General features: G+C 43.2%; 1 protein-coding gene across 2 annotated transcripts in view; it reads right to left on the reverse strand.

Moving 5' to 3' along the window:
• Positions 1-451: 451 nt before the first annotated feature.
• Positions 452-25,324, reverse strand: part of Atxn7 (ataxin 7) — a 95,157-nt gene continuing 70,284 nt past the window's right edge. The window contains exons 4-12 of one of the 2 annotated variants that reach the window (XM_059274201.1): positions 13,586-13,832; positions 11,304-11,563; positions 10,769-10,851; positions 9,599-9,846; positions 7,826-8,024; positions 7,391-7,512; positions 3,883-4,861; positions 3,047-3,113; positions 452-1,397 (exon numbers count right to left, since the gene is read on the reverse strand). In XM_059274201.1, coding sequence (XP_059130184.1) covers positions 1,288-1,397; positions 3,047-3,113; positions 3,883-4,861; positions 7,391-7,512; positions 7,826-8,024; positions 9,599-9,846; positions 10,769-10,851; positions 11,304-11,563; positions 13,586-13,832 — 2,315 coding nt within the window. In that variant the 3' untranslated portion in view covers positions 452-1,287. The remainder of the gene's footprint in view (positions 1,398-3,046; positions 3,114-3,882; positions 4,862-7,390; positions 7,513-7,825; positions 8,025-9,598; positions 9,847-10,768; positions 10,852-11,303; positions 11,564-13,585; positions 13,833-25,324) is intronic. The other variant, XM_059274202.1, reaches the window with a different exon arrangement.

Genomic DNA, 25,324 nt, shown 5'->3' on the forward strand with positions numbered 1-25,324 from the left:
GTGGTACTGGCCCTAGATCCTCCCCAAATTCACTGGTAGACAACTTTTCAAGCAATGTTAAACATTCTTTGGGAGTGGGGCACTGAAAAAATTTACATCTCACTGAAGGAAGATGGCTGTCACTATCATGAGAAAGGAGGGTGTGCATGAGTAAACACTGCTGACCCTCACAAGCTGCTCCCCTCCACGGGCACATCCAAGGCTCTCTGACCACCCTTCCTTGTGTCTGCTCCTTGGCCCACTTGCATCCACATCAAATCTCTAGTGGCCTGAAGGGGGCTGTGACACACACAAGGACGGCAGTCCTGAAAGCGACACCTACACTTCTCCAAACATTTCTGAAAGAGGAAATGGGAGTAATGCCTTGGAAATATTTAAGGACATCATAATAACTTTAAAAAGGCAAATCTTAAAAAGCAGACTGAGTAAGACAAATCAGCCCACTCTGACACACTGTTCAACATGAATGCATTAACAAGAGAAGTCTGTGTCTTTGGAAATCCTGTAAGGTTTGCCCCACTTCATGATTTTTTTCACTTCCCCAAATCCGGTGTCCCAGCTGGTTTTTCATCACCAAAACTAGTTTTCCTTGTCTCTCCGTCTTCCTTTTCTTCATTGTTCTTTATTTCTCTCCTTTTATCACACATGCTTTTGTACCATGAAAACTAAGCTTCTGAGATACTTTCAACTTAATATCCGGTTATGAGCAGCTTCAAACCAGTTCTTAAGTTTGAAGAACTTGACAAGCTTCTTATCCCACATTACTTGGAAAGGGCTTGGCTACTATGTCATGATGCATTGACCAACATCAGTATTCTATTCCTGAACACTGCTATAAAAAAATCTAAAGCCAGATACCCTCTAGGAGGCTAGTCAGGATGCAACTCGCTCCCCTTTCTTTGGAAGGCCTCCAGTCTCCAGTTAAAGTGCCTACCTCCTGGAGAGTGACCTACAGGTGAGAATGTGTTCAAAAACAATTCTGGCAGAGAAAGGAGGAAGAGACAGAATGCTCTTGCCAAAACATTCTTTTGCCCAGCCAATCTACTTCAAGAGTGGCTCCATGATATGCTGTAAGTTAAAAACAAAAAGGAAAACAAAACACAAACAAAAACTTCTCACAGATTGGTAGCAAGCAGTCCAGACCACTTTAACACTGATGAAGCAATCCGGTGGCTGAACTTGATCCAGTGTCCTTTGTGAGTACTCACGGCTACAGACACAGCTTCAGGAAATCCTTGTCAAACAGCCACAGGTTACCCTGGAGCCCACACGAGTTTACAAAGAGACTCAAAGGCATCGTGGGGTCCAGAGTGCAGAGTAGAGGTGTAACTTGTCTTCAAAAATGTCTGGATTATTTCTTCCAGTGGTACTGTCAGCTGTCAGGGACGTGCCTTTGGCTTTCAAAAAAGAGAGAGTGAGGAAATATGTAAGTAATTGGCTAAATGCTGTGCTCCCAATTCTACACAAAGATACCTCACACTAAAGTTCCGCTGACCTGCTGGGGCCAGGGAGAGCCAGCACAAGGCCAGCCTCAAGCTTTGTAAAGACTTCAGAACACCGGCAACAAGAGGCGGCTGCCTGCGTTTCCAGCTCTCATGTTTACCTTCTAGTCTAAGTGTTTCGAAATTTGTGCCCTTGACGGCATTCTAGGATATTAATTTGGAACAGAACTACATGTGCTAACACACAGGTGTGGCAGTTTACACTAAGGCACTGCCCACAGCACAGGGAAGAAACTCTGCCCTTCCCATGGGGTAAAATAAGGCCTATTGGCCAAGAACAGACAGGGGGAGAGGGCACTACTACTCATTGCCATGTCTTGGGCTTCCCATATCCCTCTGTGTTCAAAGACCAGCCAGCCCAAGCAACACCATTTTAAAAGCCGTCTCCTCAGGAAACAACAAGGTGGGGTTTCTACTTTTCTAGAAACAATGTTTGTTTTCAGACAAAGTCTCTCTGTGTAGCCCTGGCTGTCCTAGAACTTAGTATGTAGAACAGGCTGGCCTTGAACTCAGAGAACTGCCTGCCTCTGTCTCCCGAGTGCTGCAATTTAAGATGCGTGTCACCATGCCCACTTCTAGAGACAGCATCCTTTAAAGTGCTTTTGAGCCATGTGTTCCTCTGAGATTTTTATGCAGCTCTTTAGATCCCTCCCAGTCAGATAAAACACTATGTAAGGTTCACATATTACCTCTGACTGCAAGCCACAGGATCCCCACAATTTGTGAAGTATAATTAAAAATAAAAGACAAAAGCATCCTCAATAGAGAAAATCTTTAAACCATAAACTTGAGCTGCAATTGATTTTAAGAATCAATTTAAGAACTTGAACTGTCTGGATCTTCCTAGTAATCAACCCCCAACCCCATATGGAGTAAAAGGCAGAGGGAAAATTAATTGGCAGATCATAAACCAAACTGTCCAACAGATATTAAAAGGGGGTGGAGGAGCAAATTTCACACCCAAGCCTAGCTCTGCAATTTCTCTTTAAACTGGTCCCATGTTGGTGAGTCCATACTCCACTCCCAGATCTCCCATAAGCGTTGTTAAGTCCCTGCTGCCTCCAACACCCACCTCTCCCTCTACCTCTCCCATCTGTTACTTGTGGGGAAGAGGAAGGTCTACACAAGCCCAACGGTTTAAATGAAGACTGTGCTCTATGCTGCAAACGTGGAGTTGATATTACAACCTCTCCTGTAGAGATACCAACCCACAGGATCCACGCTCAGAGGGGGTTTGGAGGGGTGACTATATTTTTTCTTGCTGAGTTTGTACTTCTGCCACACGAAGTATATGAATAACCACAACATAAGCAAAAGCAAAGTTCACCTTTGCCCAAGTACTCCTACTCCGAAAGGCCAAACTTAAGCAGCTACTTTGAATTTAAATAGATATCTCCCCCATTAATTTTGACATTGTCAATTCACACAAATACTGGAGCAAAGTAAATTACAATAGGAAATGCCTTGGCATTTTCTGAAATAACCCTAAGTACTTAAGTTCTGAGGATGAGGAAAAGGGAAAATAACATAAAAGAGAGCCTCACTTTTTAAGTCAGGGCTCTGGGGTGCTGCTGCTGCAATTCCTGTTCGTAAGCAAGGAGAGAAGATATCCTGATGAATGAAATAAGATGAGAGATGAGCTGAAGTTGGGGCAAAAGAAGCTGGAAGAAAGAACTACATGAGCGACAGTCAGAAGAAACCAACAAGAAGGTTGGGGAACAGAGAAGACACAGCACAAGCAAGGCATGACCACTATGCACCCAGTGAGCCGCCTCCTACTGATGGGCTGCACAGTACCTGTCCGCTGAAAGTCTGACCTGGAGAGGTTTCAGTCTTCAGCTGTGCCAATCCTGAATCTTTATTTCCCACCTCCCTTGAAAGCAGGGAGGAGAAAATATGGGTGCAATTTAACTAGACTATCTGAAATTGCTCAAGATGAAAAACATTTCAAGCTCCTTTTTTTTTTTTTTAAAGGTTTAAAGTAATTGCTTACTAGAATCAGTTGGTTTCAGCCTGGCTTTTTTCATGGGAACATATTAGAATCACTGCACAGATTGAAAATGCTCCCTGCTCCCTTTGCTAACAGCATCAGGACACCAGCTCTGTGCCTTTGCAGTCATGCCTGACACTTTCCTCAGGTCCTAAAGGCACATTTGCTTTTTTGCTTTATCTATTCACTAACATCTTTGAAAGGTACTAGACATTCTGTAGAGATATTTCCCTTCAGATGGACATAGACTTTCCTTTGTTAAAGGTTACCACGAAAGTTGGGCATCCATTATGGGCAAACCAACCAACCCAAGCATAGTTTTCAAAGCTTGCAAAAGACCCCAAGAAAGAGGCAGCAGACACCTCCGGAAGGTCAGAGTCCACGTCCTACCTGATGGAGAAGGGAATTGTTCGTCAGTCCCTGGGCCCCTGGGATGGCGCCTGTGTGTTTCATGTGGACGTTGTTCATGGCTGGCAACTTGGCAACCTTTGGAGGTTTGCTGCCACTGTTGCCGACGCTGCCAGAGCCCGGGGAGCATTTTCTTTTCTTTCCTGTGAGTTTGTCTAGAGGAGTGTGCGAGTGTGAAAAACTGCCCTGTGAGCTGACAGGCAGTTCACTGGACTGATGAATGAACGGGCCAAGGGAAAGAGTGGAGTCGCTGCTATTCACCATCACACTCATCCTCTTGATGGACTCTGCAGAGCTCACACCAGGGGGACCCCGTCCTGCCTGCTCGTGCCGCAGGCTCAACGAGAGTGCTTTATTTGTCACACAGTTGAGGCCAATGCTGTGGGTCGATGTTGCTGCAGACAGGTATGGAGTCCCAGAGTGAGCCACACAGTTTTTCCTAAAAGAGTCCACGGAATGAGAAGAGGAGGAGGAGGACGAGGAGGAGGATGACGAATGAACAAACAGTGGGGAATTGCTTTTGCGTTTCTTTCCTGAGCCACCACTGGTACTGCTACTGGCATTGTGACAGTTACTGCTGTTAGGAGAAGACTCCTTGGGCCTTACAGACTTGCTAGGTTTCAATTTCTGAGGTTTTCTGGACAGAGGGGAGGAGGGGACTGAAGAGAGGCTGGAGGGTGTGGAGGGAGATGAGGATGAAGCAGATACTTGTCTGGATTGCATACTGCACACAGGATCCATTGCTCCAGAAACAGCAGGCTGTGCATTTAGAGTGGTTCCATGAGCTGGTACCGATTTGCTATTTGGGGAGATGCAGGTGGATGACAGCAGAACTGGGGATGTAGAGACAGTGGTTGCTGCAAAATAGCTGATCCCACCTTGTGATGTCGGCACAGAATTTGTCCGGTGAGGAATACGGGCAGAAACAGGTGATGTGCTACAGGGCACTGGTGGGATTTTCCTGTAAAAAGGAGATACCATGGGTAATAATTAACAAAGCTAGCCATGGATGGTTACAGATGGGCACCCAATTATCTTTGGCACTGAGAAACATACCCTTATCAAAGATCAATCCAAAACACAAACCCAATCCTGATGTATCTTTCCTTCCAATTCTTTATGCTTCCTGAAGTTCTGGAAACACACTGTGTATGCCTCACTCCTGTTACAATTCTAGCTTCATGCCTCCACTACTGATCTTTCTTATACCCCAAGCACATGCCATAGTGCAAGAACTCCTGCATGTCCTCTGTCTGGGCCAAGGCAGTTAGCTCTGGTCTCTGCTCATCACTTTAGTTTCAACTCATCACACTTTAAGAAGTCTGCTCCGGGGGCTGGGGAGATGGCTCAGTGGTTAAGAACACTGGATGCTCTTCCAGAAGACCCAAGTTCAATTCCCAGTAGCCACATGGCAACTCACAACTGTCTGTAATTCAGCTCCAAGTTATCTGACACCTTCATACAAACATAAATGCAGGCAAAACACTAATGCACGTAAAATTAAGGAAAAAAAAGGCTGCCCTGACCATCATGCCTTGCTTATGGTCTCTCAAGGACCCCTGGTGATAGACTTTGTGAGACTGGAGGTGACTTGAACATGTGACTACAAATCATTTACTCTTTTGCAGATGTTGTAACCCACAGCTTATATAACATTTTATCCATATAGTATTCAAACACTGAAGAAATTCAAGCAAGGATGAGTTAATTAAGCAATAGGCAGGTGTGACTACTGGCCAGACACTGCACAGGAGACTTTGTTTGGGTGGTATAAAGAACTATTACTATGTTTGTAATATCCGGGCAAAGTACTGAGTAGGGGATGAGAGATATATTTGGAGAGTCAAACACAAGACATCCCCCTTTTATTTTAGCGCTGAGTTTTTAAAATGTGACAGCATAAAAGAAAACCTAATGAGCCTGATAGCAGCAATAAAATTCAGGTGGTAACAGCTGGACATAGGGGCAAGGGCTCTGGTCCCGACAAGAGAGGAAGCTGGAAGATGACAACTGCTTGAACCAAGGGATGAAGCCATTTTGGTCAAAAGAGATCTGCACCTATTAAAAACAATACAATGAGCCAGCAAAGATTCTGTCCAGACCATCCTACCTTAGCCTGGATGCAGAGACCCTGGCTGATCCAGTCTCCCCTCCAGTCAAGGGACAGATGCGGCCTGAAATGCTGCCATGTGACTTCACTGCTAGCATGAGGAATGAATGACTGTGTTTCTAAATCCCACACTGCACGTGGGCTTCTCCACTCAGCGGCCCATTACAAGCACTTATGGAGCTTAAGCCACAACCATACTTACCACACAGGAAATCTCAGCGTGAGCACACAGACATCAGCCAGTTCTCAAATCTCTCTTTTTTTTTGGTTTTTCGAGACAGGGTTTCTCTGTGTAGCTTTGTGCCTTTCCTGGATCTCGCTCTGTAGACCAGGCTGGCCTTGAACTCACAGAGATCCGCCTGGCTCTGCCTCCCGAGTGCTGGGATTAAAGGCGTGCGCCACCACCGCCCAGCTCAGTTCTCAAATCTCTTTAGCAGAGCCCAAGGTGAAGCCCACAGTGAGAAGCCTGGCTCTATCCTTGTGATACTCACTGATATTACTTAAGAGATCTGCCAGAAACGTGAATTCCCAGGCCTCAGCCCAGACAACCTCAGCAGAATCTGTCTCTGAACAATGTACCCAGGCAAGTTCTTGAGTGTAGGTTGCTCACTGGATGCAGTACCTGACTATGGCCACTCGGTGGCTTGTGAGGCTGGGACTTAGAGACTGGCTGCCTGAAAACAAACCCCCAAGAAAAAAAGATTTCTTCCATAGAACCTCTTGGAACAATGTAACTGCTTCCTCTTTTAAAATATCTAATGAGCTAGGTAAAGGTATACAAGAAAATAATAAAAAGAGTACTATATGTGGAAATAGGAAGGTAGGAGATAGGGGAACTGTAAAATATCGTTAGGTGACATCTGTCCCCTGCCCTTCCAGCTCACGCCCTAGAGACAGCTCTTCCAGACCCATAGTCTATTATTTTCCCATAGAAGCTCTGTTTGGAAACAAACTGCCACCTAGCAGTCCCACCACTAACCTGTACATCTGCTTAATTAACTAAAAGAGAGAAAAAAAGGATAATCATCATCATGTAGCAAAGACTTGTACAAACTCAATAGTTAACAGTCCCCAGCATACAGCTAGCTCCCGGTAGGTGCAGTGGTGACTGTTTCTTCCAGTATCTCTCTGACAAGCTGTAACCACTGCTGTTGACTCATTTTTGTGTCCCTACCGACATGAGGAGGTCCTTACATGTGGGAGTCCTTCTACTTTGAGCCCAGAACAAGATGTGGTTGAAGAGAGTGAATGAATATATGAAAGAGTAGTACTTTCTTCCTACAGCTAGCTAATGGCAGAGTCTTAAAACAGAACTGAGGTCACCAAGAAAATGCAGCCCTGGGACAGGTCACCTCACCACCACCACCACAAGACACTTACCTCCACAGCTGCGCATTCAAATGCTTCTCTACCATGAGGTTAAGGGCACAGCGAAGCCGGTTCCACCTGGAGTCAAACACGTAGTAACCTCTTCCAATCTGCCGGCTCCCAAATGTGCAAAACTGAAAGAGAGCAGAGTGTCCCCGTGTGTCACCTCCGCTGCCAGCACAGGGGCCAGGGGTCTTTCACATTTAAGAAAGGAACAAGACACTAAAGAAAAGACAGCTGAAATGCCTTGAGTACCAGAAGCTATGAAACAGGAGAGCAACAATGCCCAGCACTAAACTTTGAGGAAGGAAAACATGAGGGACCCAGGATAAGTACATAGCACTCTAAGGTGCTCCATGGACAGCCCTGGCCAGGGCTCTGCCACCACCGTTCAGTATCCTGTCTATGCTGCATTGGGGAGACCACTGCAGTGGATGCAGAACTTACCGATGCTGGCTGAGGATGATGACCTGAATAATGACAGTCCAGTTTTTCAACAGACTCTTCTTTGTCATCGCCTTCACCCTCCTCACTAGACAACCGAGAAACTGGCTCAGTGGCAGGCAAGGGAGGGTGTGGAGACTCGTGGCCTGGAGGAGGGTCAATGGGGGTACTCCCGCTTTGCTGAGCGGGGCAGCCTGGAGGCCTGAATGAGTGAACAGCACAGCATAGCTCAGAACAGAAGCAAAAGCTAGTCATCAGCATCTTAACTCAGACACATGTCTAAAACCACGGAGGATGGAGGAGAGGAAGCGAGTTCACCAGCCCTAAGGCAGCATGCTGTGTGTGTGTGTGTGTGTGTGTGTGTGTGTGTGTGTGTGTGTCTCCGGGGGTGGGGGTGGGAGGGTGGAGGTGGGGTAGGGGGTGAGGGCGGGTGGGCATGTGAAGCAAGTCCATCAGCCCTAAGGCAGCATGCTGACTCTGTGTGGGGTGGGGCTTTCCTTAGCATCTCAGTTCTAAGGTTAGTGTCTGGCAGATATAGCTTATAAGTGTTCTTCCCCTAGGGCCATCCGGTGTCCAAGCCCTTCTTCCACTCTCCCTAAAGAACAGGGACACACGTGAAACCTAAGAGGATTCTTTCACTGACTACTCTTCACATTTTCAAAATATTTTTAACAATATCTGATTTGTATGGTAATTGGCAAAGTACTCTCGTATAACCTAAAGGGACAGAAGGAGATGAAGACTCATTACTGCTTCGCAAAGGTCAGCCTGGACATCATTACTCAAGGGTGAGGATATTTCTTCCTACATCTTGGATAGCCTACTGGTTTCTAGGCAAATCTTACTTCAGATGAAAAATCTTCAGGAAAGAATGCGTAAGGAATTTTGGTCTGAGGTCTGACTGTATTCTTTGAATCCTCCACTGACTTCTCTACACCTTGTTTCTAACCAGGGCTCATGCTTGGCTGCTCTGACATGGCCAAGTGTACACTTAGGTTATCTAGAGGAAGATGTGTCTACCTTAACGGAGTCATCCCAAGGACCAAATACAAGAGGGAAAAAAATTCAGCAGCAGCAGCAGCAGCCAGGGGCTGGCACACCAGCAGAAGCCCTGTGGCCAACTGCTAAAGCGCACACTGCATCCTCACACCTCTCAGCCCTCCCCCACCCCTTCTCTGGAAAAGAGTCCAAAGTCTTGTACTTCAACTTCGTTAAACAAGCACACATACATACCGTCATCACTGTCTGAGTTATGAACACAGTAAATTCTTATTAAATCACTCTAACCCACTGATTTCTAGGCTGCTAAAATGCCTACTTTATGCTGAAGACAAAGTCCCAAATGAGTGAATGAAAATCCATGTTGATAAACAGATGCTATTAACGCTAAATGTTTGTCCACAAGATTTCTCACTACTTTAATTTGCAAAGAAAACCTAAAAATAAACGGCCAAAGCCATCTGAAACATTCCTACTAGGAACCTGAAGGCAAGACCCAGTCTCAGCTCTGCTTATCAGTGTCAAGAGAAACCAGGCACAGGACCACTGCAGGGCAGGTACTTCTAACTTTACACTAGTGTTTGCATTTAGACCTAGGAGCCCTTGTCAAAATTTACTGAAGACTTCAACAGTTTTTACAGTGAAACCCAATTTAAAAAATACTAACTCCCACTGTGACAGTGGTGCAGACTTCTTGATGGCACAGCTGTGCAGGAGATGGAGGGGTACATAGGACACAGGGTGTCTAGACATCCGTTCTCTGAAGGCTTGGCTTACCTTGGAAGACTAGGGGTATGAGGTTTCGGTTTACTAGCTACGAAAGGCTTTGATTCTGAAGAAAGGTGTGGCTCCTGTGGCGTCCGAAGAGGGATGGGATGCGGGTCCCTGAGAGGATGTGGTGGTTGCTGAGAGTCTGGATGGCGAATCAATTCCTTTTCCCTGGTTTTGTTTTTGTGCTCGGCCAGTAACACATCAAATCGTTTTCTTCTACCCTGAACAGCTCTCCGCTGGGTTAAGGAATGTGTCTACAACAGACACATGCAAACAAAAACAACAAACACAGAAACGGAGGAATTTTAATAAGAAGTTTAATATGCTGTATATCCCAAGCATATCCCTGTAAAAAAGCTTGCTATAGCTTTCAAAGATGAGATGTCTCCACATTTACTAAACGGAAATCTTTTCAGAGAAGCTCGAATCACACACTCTAGCTTTTAACTGTACAAACTTGGGCATGCTATGCCTCCTGAGGAGAGGAGCTGTGTTACCAGAGGACAGGTACTCATGGTTTGTGCCATTAAGGCAACTCATAGGCTCTTAGGACTTCATTAAATGTATTTTTTGAGTAACTGAGGACAAAAATTAAACACGGCTGCTTTTCTCTACTCTAACAAAATAAGGGATGGAGAGAGGGGCTCATAGAATCATAAAGACAGTCTTGAACAACCAAGAAAGACTTGAGAGGAAGAGAAGAACGCAAAGCAGAAAGGGAAAGAGCTGTGGACAGGAGACAGAGCGCAGTAGCCACCATTTCAGAGACAGGAGACAGCCACACAGAGCATGTGGCAGTTCTGGCTTTAAAAAGGTGACTAATATAAACCAACTCTTGATCACATCTTACAAGAAAACATCACATTATCAAATGCACTCGGTCCTCCATGTGTATGCTGTGGTACTCACACACAAAAATCTACACAAAAAATAAATGAAAAGTTTAAGAAAAATAAAAGCAAAGCCTCTCACACATGTACGAGCCATGGTAACTCACACAGCATTTTATTAAATTGGGCATTTTTTTTTTTTTTTTTTTTTTTGGTCACAAGTAATTTATACAACCCAGGGAGCCAGTGTTCTCTGGCTCCCTGTGGTTGAGAGAGCAGTGGGAAAGGTATGGTACTAACAGCCCTGTATACACCAGCCTTGACTTCAGCTACAGAAAGCACCTACCTTGCAAGTCAAAGACCTGGTGCAGGGCTTCTTGGTATCCAGATCAATGACCCCGCAGTGGATGTCAGGATCAAACTCTCTTTCTGCCAGGAGCACACAAACGTTATTGCAGTAGGTGTACCAAACCCATCCTTCATTGTTTAAATAAGAGGAAATCTCAAGGCAGACAAACTAAAGCTGTAGTAAGTGCCATGTTATTAATGAATATACTGCAGATGAGGTGTGAGCATTGTAATGACATTATTATCCTCCCTGAAAGGCTACAACTACTACCAGATGCCTGAAAAAACATTTACTTATTTTGCATAAGAATATTTATATTCAGAAAAATCTTGAGGAACAAATTTTCATAATACCACACAAGTGTGTGCACACACAAGCAAGCATGCTCTTTAAAACTAAGAGTAAAGATGGGTCCACCCTGAAGGACTCTCTCCCCATGGCTCAAGCTGACCAGCTTTAAGAAGGCCTTTCATTTACAGTCTGTGCACACCCAACTTTCTATACACAGCTTAAGAGAGAGCTGTAATGTTACCTGATAATCTCTTATTTAAAAACTTCCTGTTATTAGAACCGTCTTCAGATTTCTTTTCCAGAGTGGGCATTGCAGGAAGCCCTTTGCCATTCAGAATCTGTCCAGGTGAAGGCAAGGTTGGCTTTGGTATTGAGGGGCAGTTAAGGCCAGGCTTGACTGCAGAGCTCACAGGAGCAGGACAGGCTGGCCCCACTGTGGATTTCAGTAGTGTGCCATCCATCTTCGGATGTGTCTTTTCCACCTTCACAGACGGCGTCATGCTGTTGTAGGGGAAGTGAGAACGCAATCAACAAGTGTCCTGTTCACTCCAAAGGGATGGAAGCGGAGCTTAGCTCTACCTGAGTATGCACAGGTCTGGGAATGCCCTTGTACATTTTGTTTGAACCTCTAAGAAAGGTGAACGGTGAAGTTCATAGCTCTTCTGACAGACAAAAAGCCCAGTGGATAAAACTGACCCATTTTTATCCTTTCAGAAACATTTTCCCATGGACCGACCAATGGGGAACTCAGACCTAAGAGTCAATGCAGTTTCTTTTCTTTTTTTCTTGTTTTGGTTTAACAAGTGTTCATTTACTGATTAGTGGGAATACAGTCCATCAGAACACATGGCATGCACTTGGGGGAGAACTGGATCAACTGCACCGCAGCCCTTCAGTGAACCTGCTAGTCAATGCAGATTCTGAATCAACTGTGCACTGCAGCTTTCAGTTAACCTGCTGGTCAATGCAGATGCTGCAGGCACAACATGAATGGAGCGTTCTAGAAAGGACCAAGATGACACCACAGAATCCAAGAGAATACCTCACAAGAACTATCACTTTAACAAAGGGAATTATTAAAACAAACACGACTGAGTACATGTCACTCAAGTCTGAAGCAACTCTGTTTCTGCCAACAAGGAAGAGTGCTGAATCAGCACATGGTGCTACCATTCGGGTTCCCCAGTCCCTGAACTCAGGCTCCTAGGACATGAGCTTAGGATAGACACATCTGGCAACTGGTGGGTGAACAGGGAGACCTGTGCCACTAACAACAATTTCTCTTACGATCTAAGTGACACTGTCACTTTGTTTCTTGGTAAAAATGATGTCAACAAAACCCTAATGGTTCACACGGTCCCCCTTCTAAGCCTTCACATGACAATGGAGGTTTGGTAAATGCAGGCAAACTCTGGTGGAGTCTGGACTCTAACAGCCGTTAATCTGGCAAGTGACTTAAACACTGCCCTGCTATTTGTTTGTTTGTTTGTTTGTTTGTTTGTTTTTTGGCTTTCACACAGCTATAGAAGTGAAAGCCAAGTTTCCCATGCTCATTCTCGATGAGTTGCGGCTGGGGGCTCAGCCACAAGGATAAACAGCGGTGAAGAGCTGTATGTGGAGTAGCCTGGCAGCAACAAAGCTATTGCCAACTGTCCTGGCCTCTCTCAGCTGGCAAGATTCTTGAATAACAGCAGGTAATGAACTGTTTTCAGAGATAACCATATTAGATATTGGGAATGAATGTATGGCATACCCTCCCAAAGGAAAGCAGGCCAAGGAAAGGCTACTTGCCACCAGGCTGAGAGATATCATGACAGAGCAAGATGTTTCTGTCAGTGTATACTGCTGGTCCTTCAAGTGGCCTCAAGGAAGCTCCCAGGCCCAGACCCACTCAGCTTGTCAAAGCCACAGCAGGCAAGTGAGAACTACTTCTAGTCTTTCCTCCTCAAGCCGGCAGGGAACTGTTTTGTTTAAGACCACTGGGAGGTACTTCATTTTTTTTTTTTTTTACCTCTACTATTAGCACCAGAGGCAGCAGAAATGTCAGTGGCCACTCATTTGCTGTCCCCAACCGCTAAATGTACAAAAGTCAGGTGCTTGGCAGATCCTAAATACCTCCAACCCCGTAGTGGCTGACGCCATAGACTCACTTCCACCAGGAAGGAACAGAATTAGGATTTGAACCCAGACTTATATGACTTAAAGGCCTTCTGACATAGAGCATCTTAACCTGTGCTTCCTTTTCCCATGTGAAAAAAGGGATAACAATACATAATTCCACAGGGGCGTTATAGTCAATATATGACATCACAAATACAACTCACACAGGAAAAGATCAATAAATATTACCAGCCATATTATTACTGTGATAACTAACTTGAATAGCTTCCAACACAAGGTAGGGAAACAGAATCAGTTAACAGTGTCCTTGCCCCTCCCCCAAGTGAACTCTTTACAATGACTCACAGGCACCCCTGGATGGCACCTACACAGGACTCATCCTAGCAGCCAAGCCGTACTTACACTCTACCGTGGGGAGGGACTTTAGTCTGTTGCATGGGCCTGATGTTCCCCCTGAGCTGCAGTTTCTCTTTGGGCAATCTGAGTAACTTGGAGCTTGACGAGGCTGTGCAAAGGACCCCTCCACTGGAAGACCGGTTGTTTCCACTGGTGCTGCTGCCTTTGCTTTTGGACAGAGAAGGGAAGAGGGAAAATACTGAAGTGTGAGGAACAGTCAAGGAAGGCTTGCTAGATGAGCTATGTCTTCTTTCTGAAACAGAAACCAAAGACAAAAAAAAAAAAAGAAAGAAAGAAAGAAAGAGCATGTTTCAGGTAAGCCTCACATGGAGAGCTGAGCCAATTCTTCGAAATCAACACATTTATATCAAAACATAAGTCATCAAGTAAAGCATGCTAAATCCAGCAGAGGTTTTTGTTTTGTTTTGTTTTTCAAGACAGTTTCTTTCTTTTTTTTCCCCTAAAGACAGGGTTTCTCTGTAGCCCTGGCTGTCCTGGAACTCGCTCTATAGACCAGGCTGGTCTTGAACTCAGAGATCCCTGGCCTCTGCCTCCCAAGTGCTGGGAGGGCACCACCACCACCTGGCAAAATCATCAGTTGAAGAAAGCTCTTCTTATGCAGGTCCCACAGCCTACTTAGGACAGTCCCTCTGTTTACAATGTATATTAACATAAAAGGCTTACCATGTTAACCCCTTTGGAAATCGAACAATCACTCTAAACATGAGCAAAACGCCTTGTGGGTCTCGGACACAGCAATTCACACCGATAGGAAACTATCTGCTCATCTGCAAAGCTCTGTTAACTGACACTGACTGGTGTGCCTTCATCCTTTCTAGCACTCACAATACCTCTAATTCTCAGAAAAGGAAACTGTAAAAAAAACTCACCCACCAAGCAACCTATGACACCAAACAAGAATGTTTCTAGGACCATCTTATCGCTCCCTAAGAATCTGTTAAACTTTTCCAGTCAATCTTTTCAATCCCTCCCACCTTTTTAAAAATAATCTCATGACTACAGATGGCATAACTCTGCTTCACACCACTAAGATGCCAAAGACTAAAGACAAAAATATCATAAAGAGCTAGGCCTGTTTCTTTTTCTTCTTTTAAAACCAGGAAGTAATTTATGAGTAAGTGCAGTCTACAAAGGTGTAACTGAAAATAAATCTACCTACCTGAATATAAGGTTTTCTGAGAGTAGATGGAAACTACTGTAAATCAAGAGCTGCTGAAGATGCTACCATAAGAAAACAGTCAGTCATTTGATAATGCTGTTTGAGGACCCTGTGGTGGTAGTTTAGTAGTAGCCTTTAACTCAGAATTTAAAACCACGGTGTCTTAAGGATTTTTACAAGATATGCGAACTATCAATATCACAATATGGAAAGCCGTATAGATACTTAAAACACTGTGTTGGAATCAGTGACTACAAGCATCATTTAAATAGCTAATTTCCAAATCTTCTTGTCTCAGTAAACCTAGGACTTCTGAAGGGCTAGTGGCTCTGTAGTCTTTTTTTCTTTATTTGAGGCAGGGTTTCTCTACCTTGAACACAGGCTCTGTCTGCCTCTGCCTTCCAAGTGCTGGGCTTAAAGGCGTGTGCCACCACCGCCTGGCTAGTTCTGTAGTTTTTATCAAGTACTTCAGGGCCAGGTTCACATCAAGACAAATGATGCTAACAACAGAAAAATGCAAATTCTCCAGATCAATGCCATGGAGGCTACAACTGAGTGAAGAGGCTAAACCGAGAGCCAACTGCCCTCACCCCCACTCCTGCCCCATGGAATTTGTGTGCAAGGAGGAACGTAAGCTCAGTTTAATACTTTCTCCTCTTTGGTACCTAGGCTGTTTTGTTCTGAATTTAGTTTCCTGAGCTTGGAATGGTGGTGCTTGGTCCCTACACAGAAGGCTGAGGAAGGTTGAAAGCCAGCCTAGGCTGATGACTAGACCAGTTCTAACTGCACAGTGCCCCACCACAAACAGACTCAGACAGACAGACAGATGTCAATGCACATATACACACATTAAAAAATGAGGAACTGCAGTTCGGCTGCAGCCACAGCTCGGGTTCTCAGTTCAACTCCTAGCATTGCAAATCTATTTAATTTTTAAAAAGTCAGAGACCAGTCAAATTTAGCCCTTCTCTTCTGTTATTCCAAAATGCTCTGAGCATGTACCCAAGCTTCAGCATTTTTCAGCAACAAGTGTAAAGATATATTAATAGTTTTGCCACCTGCCCGAGATAGCACGTATTTCCAAAAAAATAGGTCTTCAGTTAACATTATTAAGACTAGTACAGCTTTTCTTTGGATAAGACTATAGTTGCCCAGGGGTTCTCAACCTTGGCTATACCAGAACGATTCAAAGAGCTTTCAAAACTCTCATGAGTCTGAGCATGGTAGCTGTATCTGTAAGACAGACTTGGAGAGGTGGACACAGAAGGATCAAGAGCTGAAGGATGGCCTCACGTTCAAGGCTAGGTAAGACTGAATGCAAAGATAGGGTAGAAGATGTGAAGATAAAAAAGGTGCTGCTGTGTTAAGTTGGTTTGATTTTTTTTTCCTCCTCTCTGAGTATTACTGAGAAGGGAGAGCCCTCAAGAACAGGCCGCTCATGATGAAGATCTATGAATAATGGCTATCCAAACCAAGAAACGTGCAATTCCCAACATACACATACACACATACACACACACACACACACACACACACACACCCATAAAAAAGCAAGTCAACAAAACTCCTCTAAAGGATTGCTACCAATCAACTACTGAATTTAAAAAATACTAAAATGGGCACAATGTTGCAAGATGTAAAAGTGTATTAAGAAAACGAAGAAGAAAAAGTAATTAGGGTACTGCAATTGAAAGAAGAATATAAAAATGCTGGAAATGGGCACCACCATCCCTAACATCAAGCTCTACTATAGAGCTATGGTAATAAAAAACAGCTTGGTACTGGTATAAAAACCAACATACAGACCAATGGAATTGAATTGGAGACCCTGACATTAATCCACACACCTATGAACACCTGATTTTTGACAAAGAAGCCAAAACTATACAATGGAAAAAAGAAAGTATCTTCAACAAATGTTGCTGGCATAACTGGATGTCAATATGTAAAAGATTACAAATAGATTCATATCTGTCACCATGCACAAAACTCAAGTCCAAGTAGATCAAAGACCTCAACATAAATCCAGTTACACTAAGCTTAACAGAAGAGAAAGTAGGAAGTACTCTTGAACACATTGGCACAGGAGATCACTTCCTAAATATAACACCAGCAGCACAGACACTGAGAACAACAATTAATAAATGGGACCTCTTGAAACTAAGAAGCTTTTGTAGGGCAAAAGACACAGTCAATAAGACAAAAAGACAGCCTCCAGAATGGGAAAAGACCTTCACCAACCCCACATCTGACAGAGAGGACTGATGTTCAAAGTATATCAAGAACTCAAGAAACTAGACATCAAAATACTGAACAATCCAATTAAAAAATGGGCTAGAGAGCTAAACACAATTCTCAAAAGAAGAATCACAAATGGCTGAAAGACATTTAAAGAAATGCTCAACATCCTTAATCATCAGAGAAATGCAAATCAAAACGACTCTGATATACCACCTTACACCTGTCAGAATGGCCATGATCAAAAACACTAATGACAGTCTATGTTGGAGAGGATGTGGAGAAAGGGGAACTCTCCTCCACTGTAGGTGGGAATGCAAACTTGTACAACCACTGTGGAAATCATTACGGCAGTTTCTCAGAAAATGTACCTCAAGACCCAGCCATACCACTCTTGAGCATATACCCAAGGAATGCTCAATCATACCACAAAGATACATGCTCAACTATGTTCATAGCAGCACTATTTGTAATAGCCAGAACCTGGAAACAACCCAGATGCCCCTCAACCGAAGAATGGATAAAGAAAATGTGGCATATATACACAATGGAGTACTGCTCAGCAGAGAAAAACAATGACAGCATGAAATTTGCAGGCAAATGGATGGAACTAGAAAATATCATCCTGAGTGAGGTAATCCAAACCCAGAAGAACAAACATGGTATGTACTCACTCATAAGTGGATTCTAGATATAAAGCAAAGAACAATCAGACTGCAACCCACAGAACCAGGGAGGCTATATAGCAGGGGGAACACTAGGATGACTGTGGCTTATACTAAGTTTTGGTTTTACTCAATTACTGGGAAAGCCTCAATCAAACATTTCACTATTAGGATAAGAATTTATACTGTATTAAGGGGCTGGAGGGATGGCTCAGCAGTTAAGAGCACTGCTTGTTCTTCCAGAGGTCCTGAGTTCAGTTCTCAGAAACCACATGGTGACTCACAATCATCTGTAATGAGATCTGTTGCCCTCTTCTGGTCTGCAGGTATACATGCAGATAGAGCACTGTATACATAGTAAATAAATAAATCTTAAAAAAAAAAAAAAAGCTTTTATACTGTATCAAACTGATAATAGAATAAATAAATAAATAAAGTGGGGGGAAATTAATTAATTAAAAAAAGAAATGCTGGAAATGAAAAATACAGTGAAATGAAATGAAAAATCACTATGGACTTGACTAGGAAAGAAAGATAACATTTAAACAATAAAGAAAAAACTAGACATCAATTAGGATGAGCTGACCACACATCTAAAACATCTGGACATAAACAAGAATCCATGAAAGCACTACAGAAATGAAAGACGAAGTCATCGACTTCCAAATACAAAAGTATTTAGAGCCTAAATAGACATGATCATAGAATAAACTCTCCCACAACATATTATGCAAGATGTTAAAAATCACAAAAGCAAACAACCAACCAACCAGCACTAAGGGGAAAATGCCAACAAAGGCAAATACACCAAAACAATACCCTACCTCTCATAAGCATCTCCCTAACTCTCTGCAGGAGGCAAGAGGCTTCTTTTTCAAAGATGTAGTTTTAAATGTTTATTTACGTTTGGATGTGTATGCCACGTGTGTGCAGATGCCTACAGAGTGACATGTGGTTGTGAACTACCCAACATGGGTGCTGTGGTGATACTTGGCCTCTAGAAGACCAGCAAGAGCACTCAACTGCTGAGCCATCTCTCTTGCCCCTTATGTAATATATTTCCAAATTTGAAAAAGAGTACTGCCAATTGAAGTTGCTATACAGCTAAACTTTGAAACTGAGGGAGGAATACATGTACTTCAAGACAAGCTAAAGCAACTCATGACTAGCAAGCTAACAATGCAACAGATAACTGAAAAGAATACTGTACATACAAAAGGGCAATGTCAATAATGAAACAGGAGAAACATAAATTTTATTAGAGGAATTGATGGAAAGAGAGTAGTAAAAGGAGGGAATCCACCATGTTCAATACAAGTGTGGTATGTCACAGAACTAGGAAAAAAAAAATCTTAAAATTCGTACAGAAGCACAAATGATCCCACAGAGGAATCCTACGCAGAAAGCAATGTTGGAGGTATCACCACAACACCTGAACTCAAGTTTAACTAGAGAGCTACAGGAACAAAACCAGCATGGCACTGGCACAGATGGATGTACAGATCAATGAGAAAGAAAAGAGGACATAGAAATATGACCATACAGCCACAGCCACCTAACCTTTGAAAAAGGTGTCAAAAACATCCACTAGGAAAATAAAGGCATGAAAACTGCATAGACACACGTGAAACAATGAAATCAGATCACAGCTCTTACCTCTTACAAACATCAATTCAAAATGGATCAAAGACCTTAAATGAAATATTTTAAACTACGAAAACTGCTACAAGAAAATGTAGGTAAAACACTGCAAGGTATAGGCAAGGACTTTCTGACAGGATTCCCACAGGAAGGAAGCAACAGAGAACTGGTAATGGAATTGCCTAAGACTTAAATACTTCTGTGTAACACTGGAGCACAACGTAAAGAGATTGTCTAGACAATGGGAAATACTTGCCAATCACATATCAGAGAGGATTAACATCTAGAAATGTATGAAGAACTCCAAAATTTAGATACCGATGGAAGCAGCTCATCATTCAATAAACAATGAAGACCAAGGACTGCACACATAGTTCTCCAATGATGAAATACAACTAGTAGATAAATACTTGGAAAAGCACTCAACATCTTGGGCCCTCAAGGAAATGCAATTTATAATGCTTTAAGCTTCAGTTTTTTACCCTAGTCTGAATGGCTGCCAAGAAAACAAAGGAGATGCAGCTCAAAGACTCGCATGCATTGGAAACCCAGAATCTTCAAGAAATGGGTGTAGTGGAGAATACCTATAATCCCAGCACTGGAGAGGTTGATCAAGTCCAGCCTGGGATACATGAGATTTTAACTCAAACAAATAAAATGAAAAGACAACAAATGTTGACAAGGACATGGGAGAAAAGGAGTCCTTACACACAGAGAGTATAAACTGTGAGAGTCACTATGGAAATCAGGAAGTTTCTCAAATCACTGAGAATAAAACTACCACATGACTCTGCTATGATGACTCCAGGGTATATGAATGAAGGGTTCTAAGTCAGCCTACCATATTCCTCTGTACACTGTGAATATTACTCTCATTAGTTAATAAAGAAGCTGATTGGCCTATAGCAAGGCAGAATAAAGTTAGGTGGGACAATCAAACTGGGGATACTGGGATGAAAAGGGGTAGAGGCAGAGAGAGGAAGATGTGCATGCCATACTGAGAAAAGGTACCAATCCACATGGCAAAGCACAGAAAAGAAATGAGATAAGTGTAAGAGTTAGCTAGCAATAAGCCTGAGCTATCGGCTGAGCATTTATAATTAATATAAGCCTCTGTGTGGTAATTTGGAAGCAGCTGCTGGGATGGGAAAACTCTGCCTACACATCTATGTTTATTATTTAATTATTCACAACAGCCAAGATATAAAACTAGTACTGATTAATGGACAATGAAAATGCAGTACATACACACAGTTCAATTTTGTTCAACTATGAAAATTAAAATTGCGATGTTTGCAGGAAATGGTGCACTGTGTTTCTTCTCATTGGTAGAATGTAGACTCAAAATGCACACACACACACAAAGTAGAAAGAACCATGAGAGGGGGGGAAAAATCTACAGGAATGAGGAAGGAGAAACAAGAGAGGTAATGGAATGTATCATGAAAACAGAAGGGGAAGAGTACTTTAGGGAAGGAGGAGAAACAACCTGGTGCCATGAAGATGTATGGGGAGAGACGGGGGAGGGGGGGCACAAACCCCCCAAAGTATAATGATGTAAGTATGAAAATATCACAATAAATCAACTTCTTTGTATGCTACTTTAAAAAGTTTATTCAAAAAAAATTAAACACCAGCTAAAAAGACACCTGCTCTCTCTCAGATTGTGATGTATCTGGGTTGAAGCATGTCCAGGGCACTCAGACTTCCACAAGCTTCCCTGTGTGATAATATGTGCAGCCTAGTCTGACAGCCTGTGCTAGACTAGGCTAAAGCTTCAAAAACCATTAACCATGGCTAAATGAGTTAAAATCTGCACAGGCTAAGGATATATGCCATATGGCACTTATACAGGGTTTATGAAATAGGGCTCACTGCTACGGCAAATCTTTAGTGTTTTCCAAACTTCTATGAAAAGCAACTTTTTATCCTTCTCACCAAAGCCATATAAAATACAGGTTTTGTTGTTGTGGATTTAGATTTATGTATGAGTGTTCTGCCCACATGTGTGTATGTGTGTCATATGCACGCCCAGTACCAGTGGAAGTCAGAAGAGGGTATCAGATCCCCTGGAACTGGAGTTACGAACCTGGGTCCCCTGAAAGAGCAACAAAAGTGCTCTCAACCACCAAGTCATCTCTCAAGCCTGTTCTGTTGTGTGTTTTTAAAATCAACATTTTTGTGTAAGTTAATTTCAATCTTGCCACCTTCTCCTCCCCCTTTAACAAACTGCTCCTGAGGGTACTGCTGGTATCTTACGAGGACTGTACGTAAGTGTTTCAGGACACTTAGCATTCTTTTAATCACAGCAGTGCCTATCTGCTGTCAACAACTTAACTTTTCCCACCCTCATCATTTCCAAATGGCCTCCAGGGTGAAGTAGCATGACTCTCAGCTGACAGCTACTTTCCAAAGCAATATGTCCTCGAAGCAATAATTTGAAGGAGCTTGTCATATGTGACATTAAAACAGCTGCCTGTGGCAGTCTACATTTGCTTTCTGTTGCTGGGATAGAACACTGACCGAAAACAATGTGGTGAAGAAAGAGTTCACTTGGTTTACAGGTCACAGACTATCAAGGGAAGCTACACAAGAATTCAAGACAGGAACCTGGAGGCAGAGACTAAAACAGAGACCATGGAGGAAGAACACTGCTTATTACTGTCTCGCTTCTTTTGGCTTGCTCAGCCAACTTTCCTAAAGCCCAGGTTTATCTGCCCAGGGTTGGCACTGCTCACAGTGGGCTGGGCCCCCTACATCAACTAGCAATCAAGAAAATGCCCCCAGACATGCCCACAGGCCAATCAAATGGAGGCCAATTCGTCAAATGAAGTTCCCTCTTCCCAAGTGTGGTAGTTTGAAAGAGAAACATCATCTCATCTGGAGTATTTGAATACTTGGTCCCAGTTGGTGGTGCTGTTTGAGGGAGTTTTAGGGGTGTGTCCTAGCTTGAAGAAAGTATGTAAATGGTGGTGGTGGGGTGTCTTGGGAGCTTAAGGCCTCACCCCTGCTTGCAGTTTTGCCTCTTTGCTTAGTGCTTGCACTTCAAGATGTGAGCTCTTAGCTACTGCCCCAGATGCCATGCCTCCACCCCACTCTCATGGACTCTTAGCCATATGGAACCAACCAGAAGTGAAAAATAAGCTCTCTGTTTGCTTTTGTGTTTCAAGACAGGGTTTCTCTGTGTAGCCCTGGGTGTTCTGGAGCTCACTCTGTAGACCAGGCCGGCCTCGAACTCAAATAGCTCCATCTGCCTCTGCCTCTTGAGTGCTGGGATTAAAGGTGTGCGCCACCATACCCAGCTCAAAACAAGCTCTTTCTTAGGTTGCCTCTGCTCATAGTGTTTTATCATAGCAAGAGTAAAGTAATGTACCAGGTCTATCAACTTGACAGCTGACGCTCTAACTGTAGACCACACAAAGACAAGATGCTTATCCACCTGTTTAATGAACACACTGAAGGAATAACACCAGGTCTGTGGTACAGAAGAGAAAACCCCCTAGAATTGTGAAATTTTTTCATATGCTGAATATCAGATTTTCAAACAGGTGTCTCATAGCAAATGTATACAATTCAGGTCCCGAATTGAGTTAAGTCAACTTGCCTTTATTTTTTTATTTCTTCTTCTTTACAATTTCATTATGGTGCTATAGTGATATCCACTCAGGAACACAGTGCTTGAATTCTTAATGTGCACTGTTTCTAAACTAAAATACTCATATTAGGTATATTTAATGTATTCTTGACTTAAAATTTCATCTTTCTACTTTTTAAAATAAGACTGCTAGCTAGCATGTGCAATGTACTTTCTCTGAAGATCAAATGATTAGATAAAATGACCCATCCACTTAAATAAAATCATTTCGAGCATATTGCTTGTTTTGAGAATGTAAATTTCTTCCAAAGCCATTAATACACTATGGAATAATTTGGCCTTAAAAATTTTTGCATTTGCTGTATATGTAATATATATGAGGTGATAAGTTTTTGGTCAGGTGTCTAGAACACAACCTCCCCCAAACAATACACTATTGCCATTGCTCTTGGTTGCCAACCAGAAATCAATGGTAAAATCCATTGCAGAAGACACCACATACTTTGACTATAGGACATGGAAAAATCGTTTTGGTACTGAAGAGGAGTCATAGTTCTGGATGTTGCTATGCAGGCTTCTGGGATAAACTTGTCATCAACAGTCTTACCCAGCTATGAATCCTGTCAGCTACAGCTACAGCACAGTAAGGTATAGCGCGTAACCAATCACCCTCCTACTGGGTTTAAGGCCAGCGCCACAGGAGGAAATGCACACCTGGTTCTGTTAAGTCTGGGGTAAGAACCTACGGTTGGGGAGCTCAGAGGGTTAGGGAAGAAGGATCTACTATTTTTATTTTGATAAGTGGACATTGTACCAAAGTGCTCTCTAAATCAGCATCTCTATGTGTGAGAGGCCAGCTCCCACATTTTAAAAAGGTTCCTCTGAGGAGGAGAGAGGGATAAGAAACTTTTAGAAAGATAGCAAAGAGGAGAAAGACAGAAACACAGGACAGCTTTGGGAGGACCTGGATCAAAACCCAACGGCCCCTTCTGCCTCTTCAAAAGGGATTTTTATAACAATGCCAAAGGGCGGGAGGTGGGGGGAGACCTTCCCCTTGCTAGATCAAAGCACACCACACAGCTGAGTGTAGCCACGTCCATGGTCAAATCATCCCCTTATGCAGCCCTGCAGGGTAAAGCAAGCTCAGATTCTGGGACCCTGAGTAAATTCTCACTGGGAAACCTCTGTGGGTCTCTATATCTATGCTCACAAACTAGTGTAGCTCTCAGGCCTCATCAGAGAAACTTCTAGCCATGAACAGAGGTTGACACAGACACAGCTGAGAAAATTGTAGAGACTAAGTGTCTATAGAACGCTGGCCACAATAGAACATCTATATCATACTTCTTTTCAAGGCTCGTGGACCATCCAGGCTGAGGAAGGTGGAGAGGCTATCAGACACAGAGGTTGGGAGGAACAGACCAAAACAGTGTCACTGCATTCATGAATCAGCTGTGGTTGCCTACACAAGATATGCACAAGACCAAGCCAGCCAGCATTCTAGCATGAGGGGGAGGGGGAGGGGAAGGCGCAGGAGCTGAGTCACTACTGATAGCTGATGGCTTCTGGAGGAGGAAGAGCCAGGTCTTCTTAAGAGTGTGGTCCCTGGTAAGTCCTCCATGAAAGTGCTACTGGATGGCCCCATACCAGGGTAAGTACAGCACAAACTGGAACCAGCGGGCCATTATAAAAAGGGAGTTGAACACAAAGTTGGGAAGAAGTGGAGAAGTAGATCTGGGAAGCGTTACCAGGAGGAATTAGGGTGAATTATATACACGTATGAAACTCTAAAAAATTAAAAATATTTTAAGAGAAGAAATGGGGGATGGGTGTAGAAAGCTACACATGGCTGAACTAGCCACACCGAAATACATTAAATGCACACATCTCCAATACCCAACATGCACTTCAGCTCACCACGGGTATCATGCACTGTACCATCAATATCTGGTATTACATCTTTCTGTCCACCTTTATCACCTCCTCTACCACTTCTCAGCAATTTACAAATGGTGACCCTTTTCTACACCTATGCCACAGGGAAATGCCAGGTCGTTTCGGCGTCAAACTAGGCTGCCATGCCATTTTCATTATCTATCTTTTCTCATCCTAGAAGGGTCTGTGTGCTGTGCTATAACCTCATGTAGCTTTTATTGCATGATTTATACAATGCAGTAATGTTTATAATGTATGTCGGGTTAGAGCATAACTTTTGGCTTGTTCTTTCAGCTTCCTACTCTCCTTGTTTAGTTAACATCTTTTCTTGCCTATTAACTCTAAATAAGCATTACAGCAGTGGTTCTCAACCTCCTTAATGCTGTGACCCTTTCATACAGTTCCTTATGTTGTGACCCCCAAGGATAAAATTATTTCGTTGCTACTCCACAACTATAACTTTGCTATTGTTATGAACTGTAATGTAAATA

Source organism: Peromyscus eremicus, chromosome 9 (assembly GCF_949786415.1).
Source record: "Peromyscus eremicus chromosome 9, PerEre_H2_v1, whole genome shotgun sequence".
Lineage (NCBI taxonomy): Eukaryota > Metazoa > Chordata > Mammalia > Rodentia > Cricetidae > Peromyscus > Peromyscus eremicus.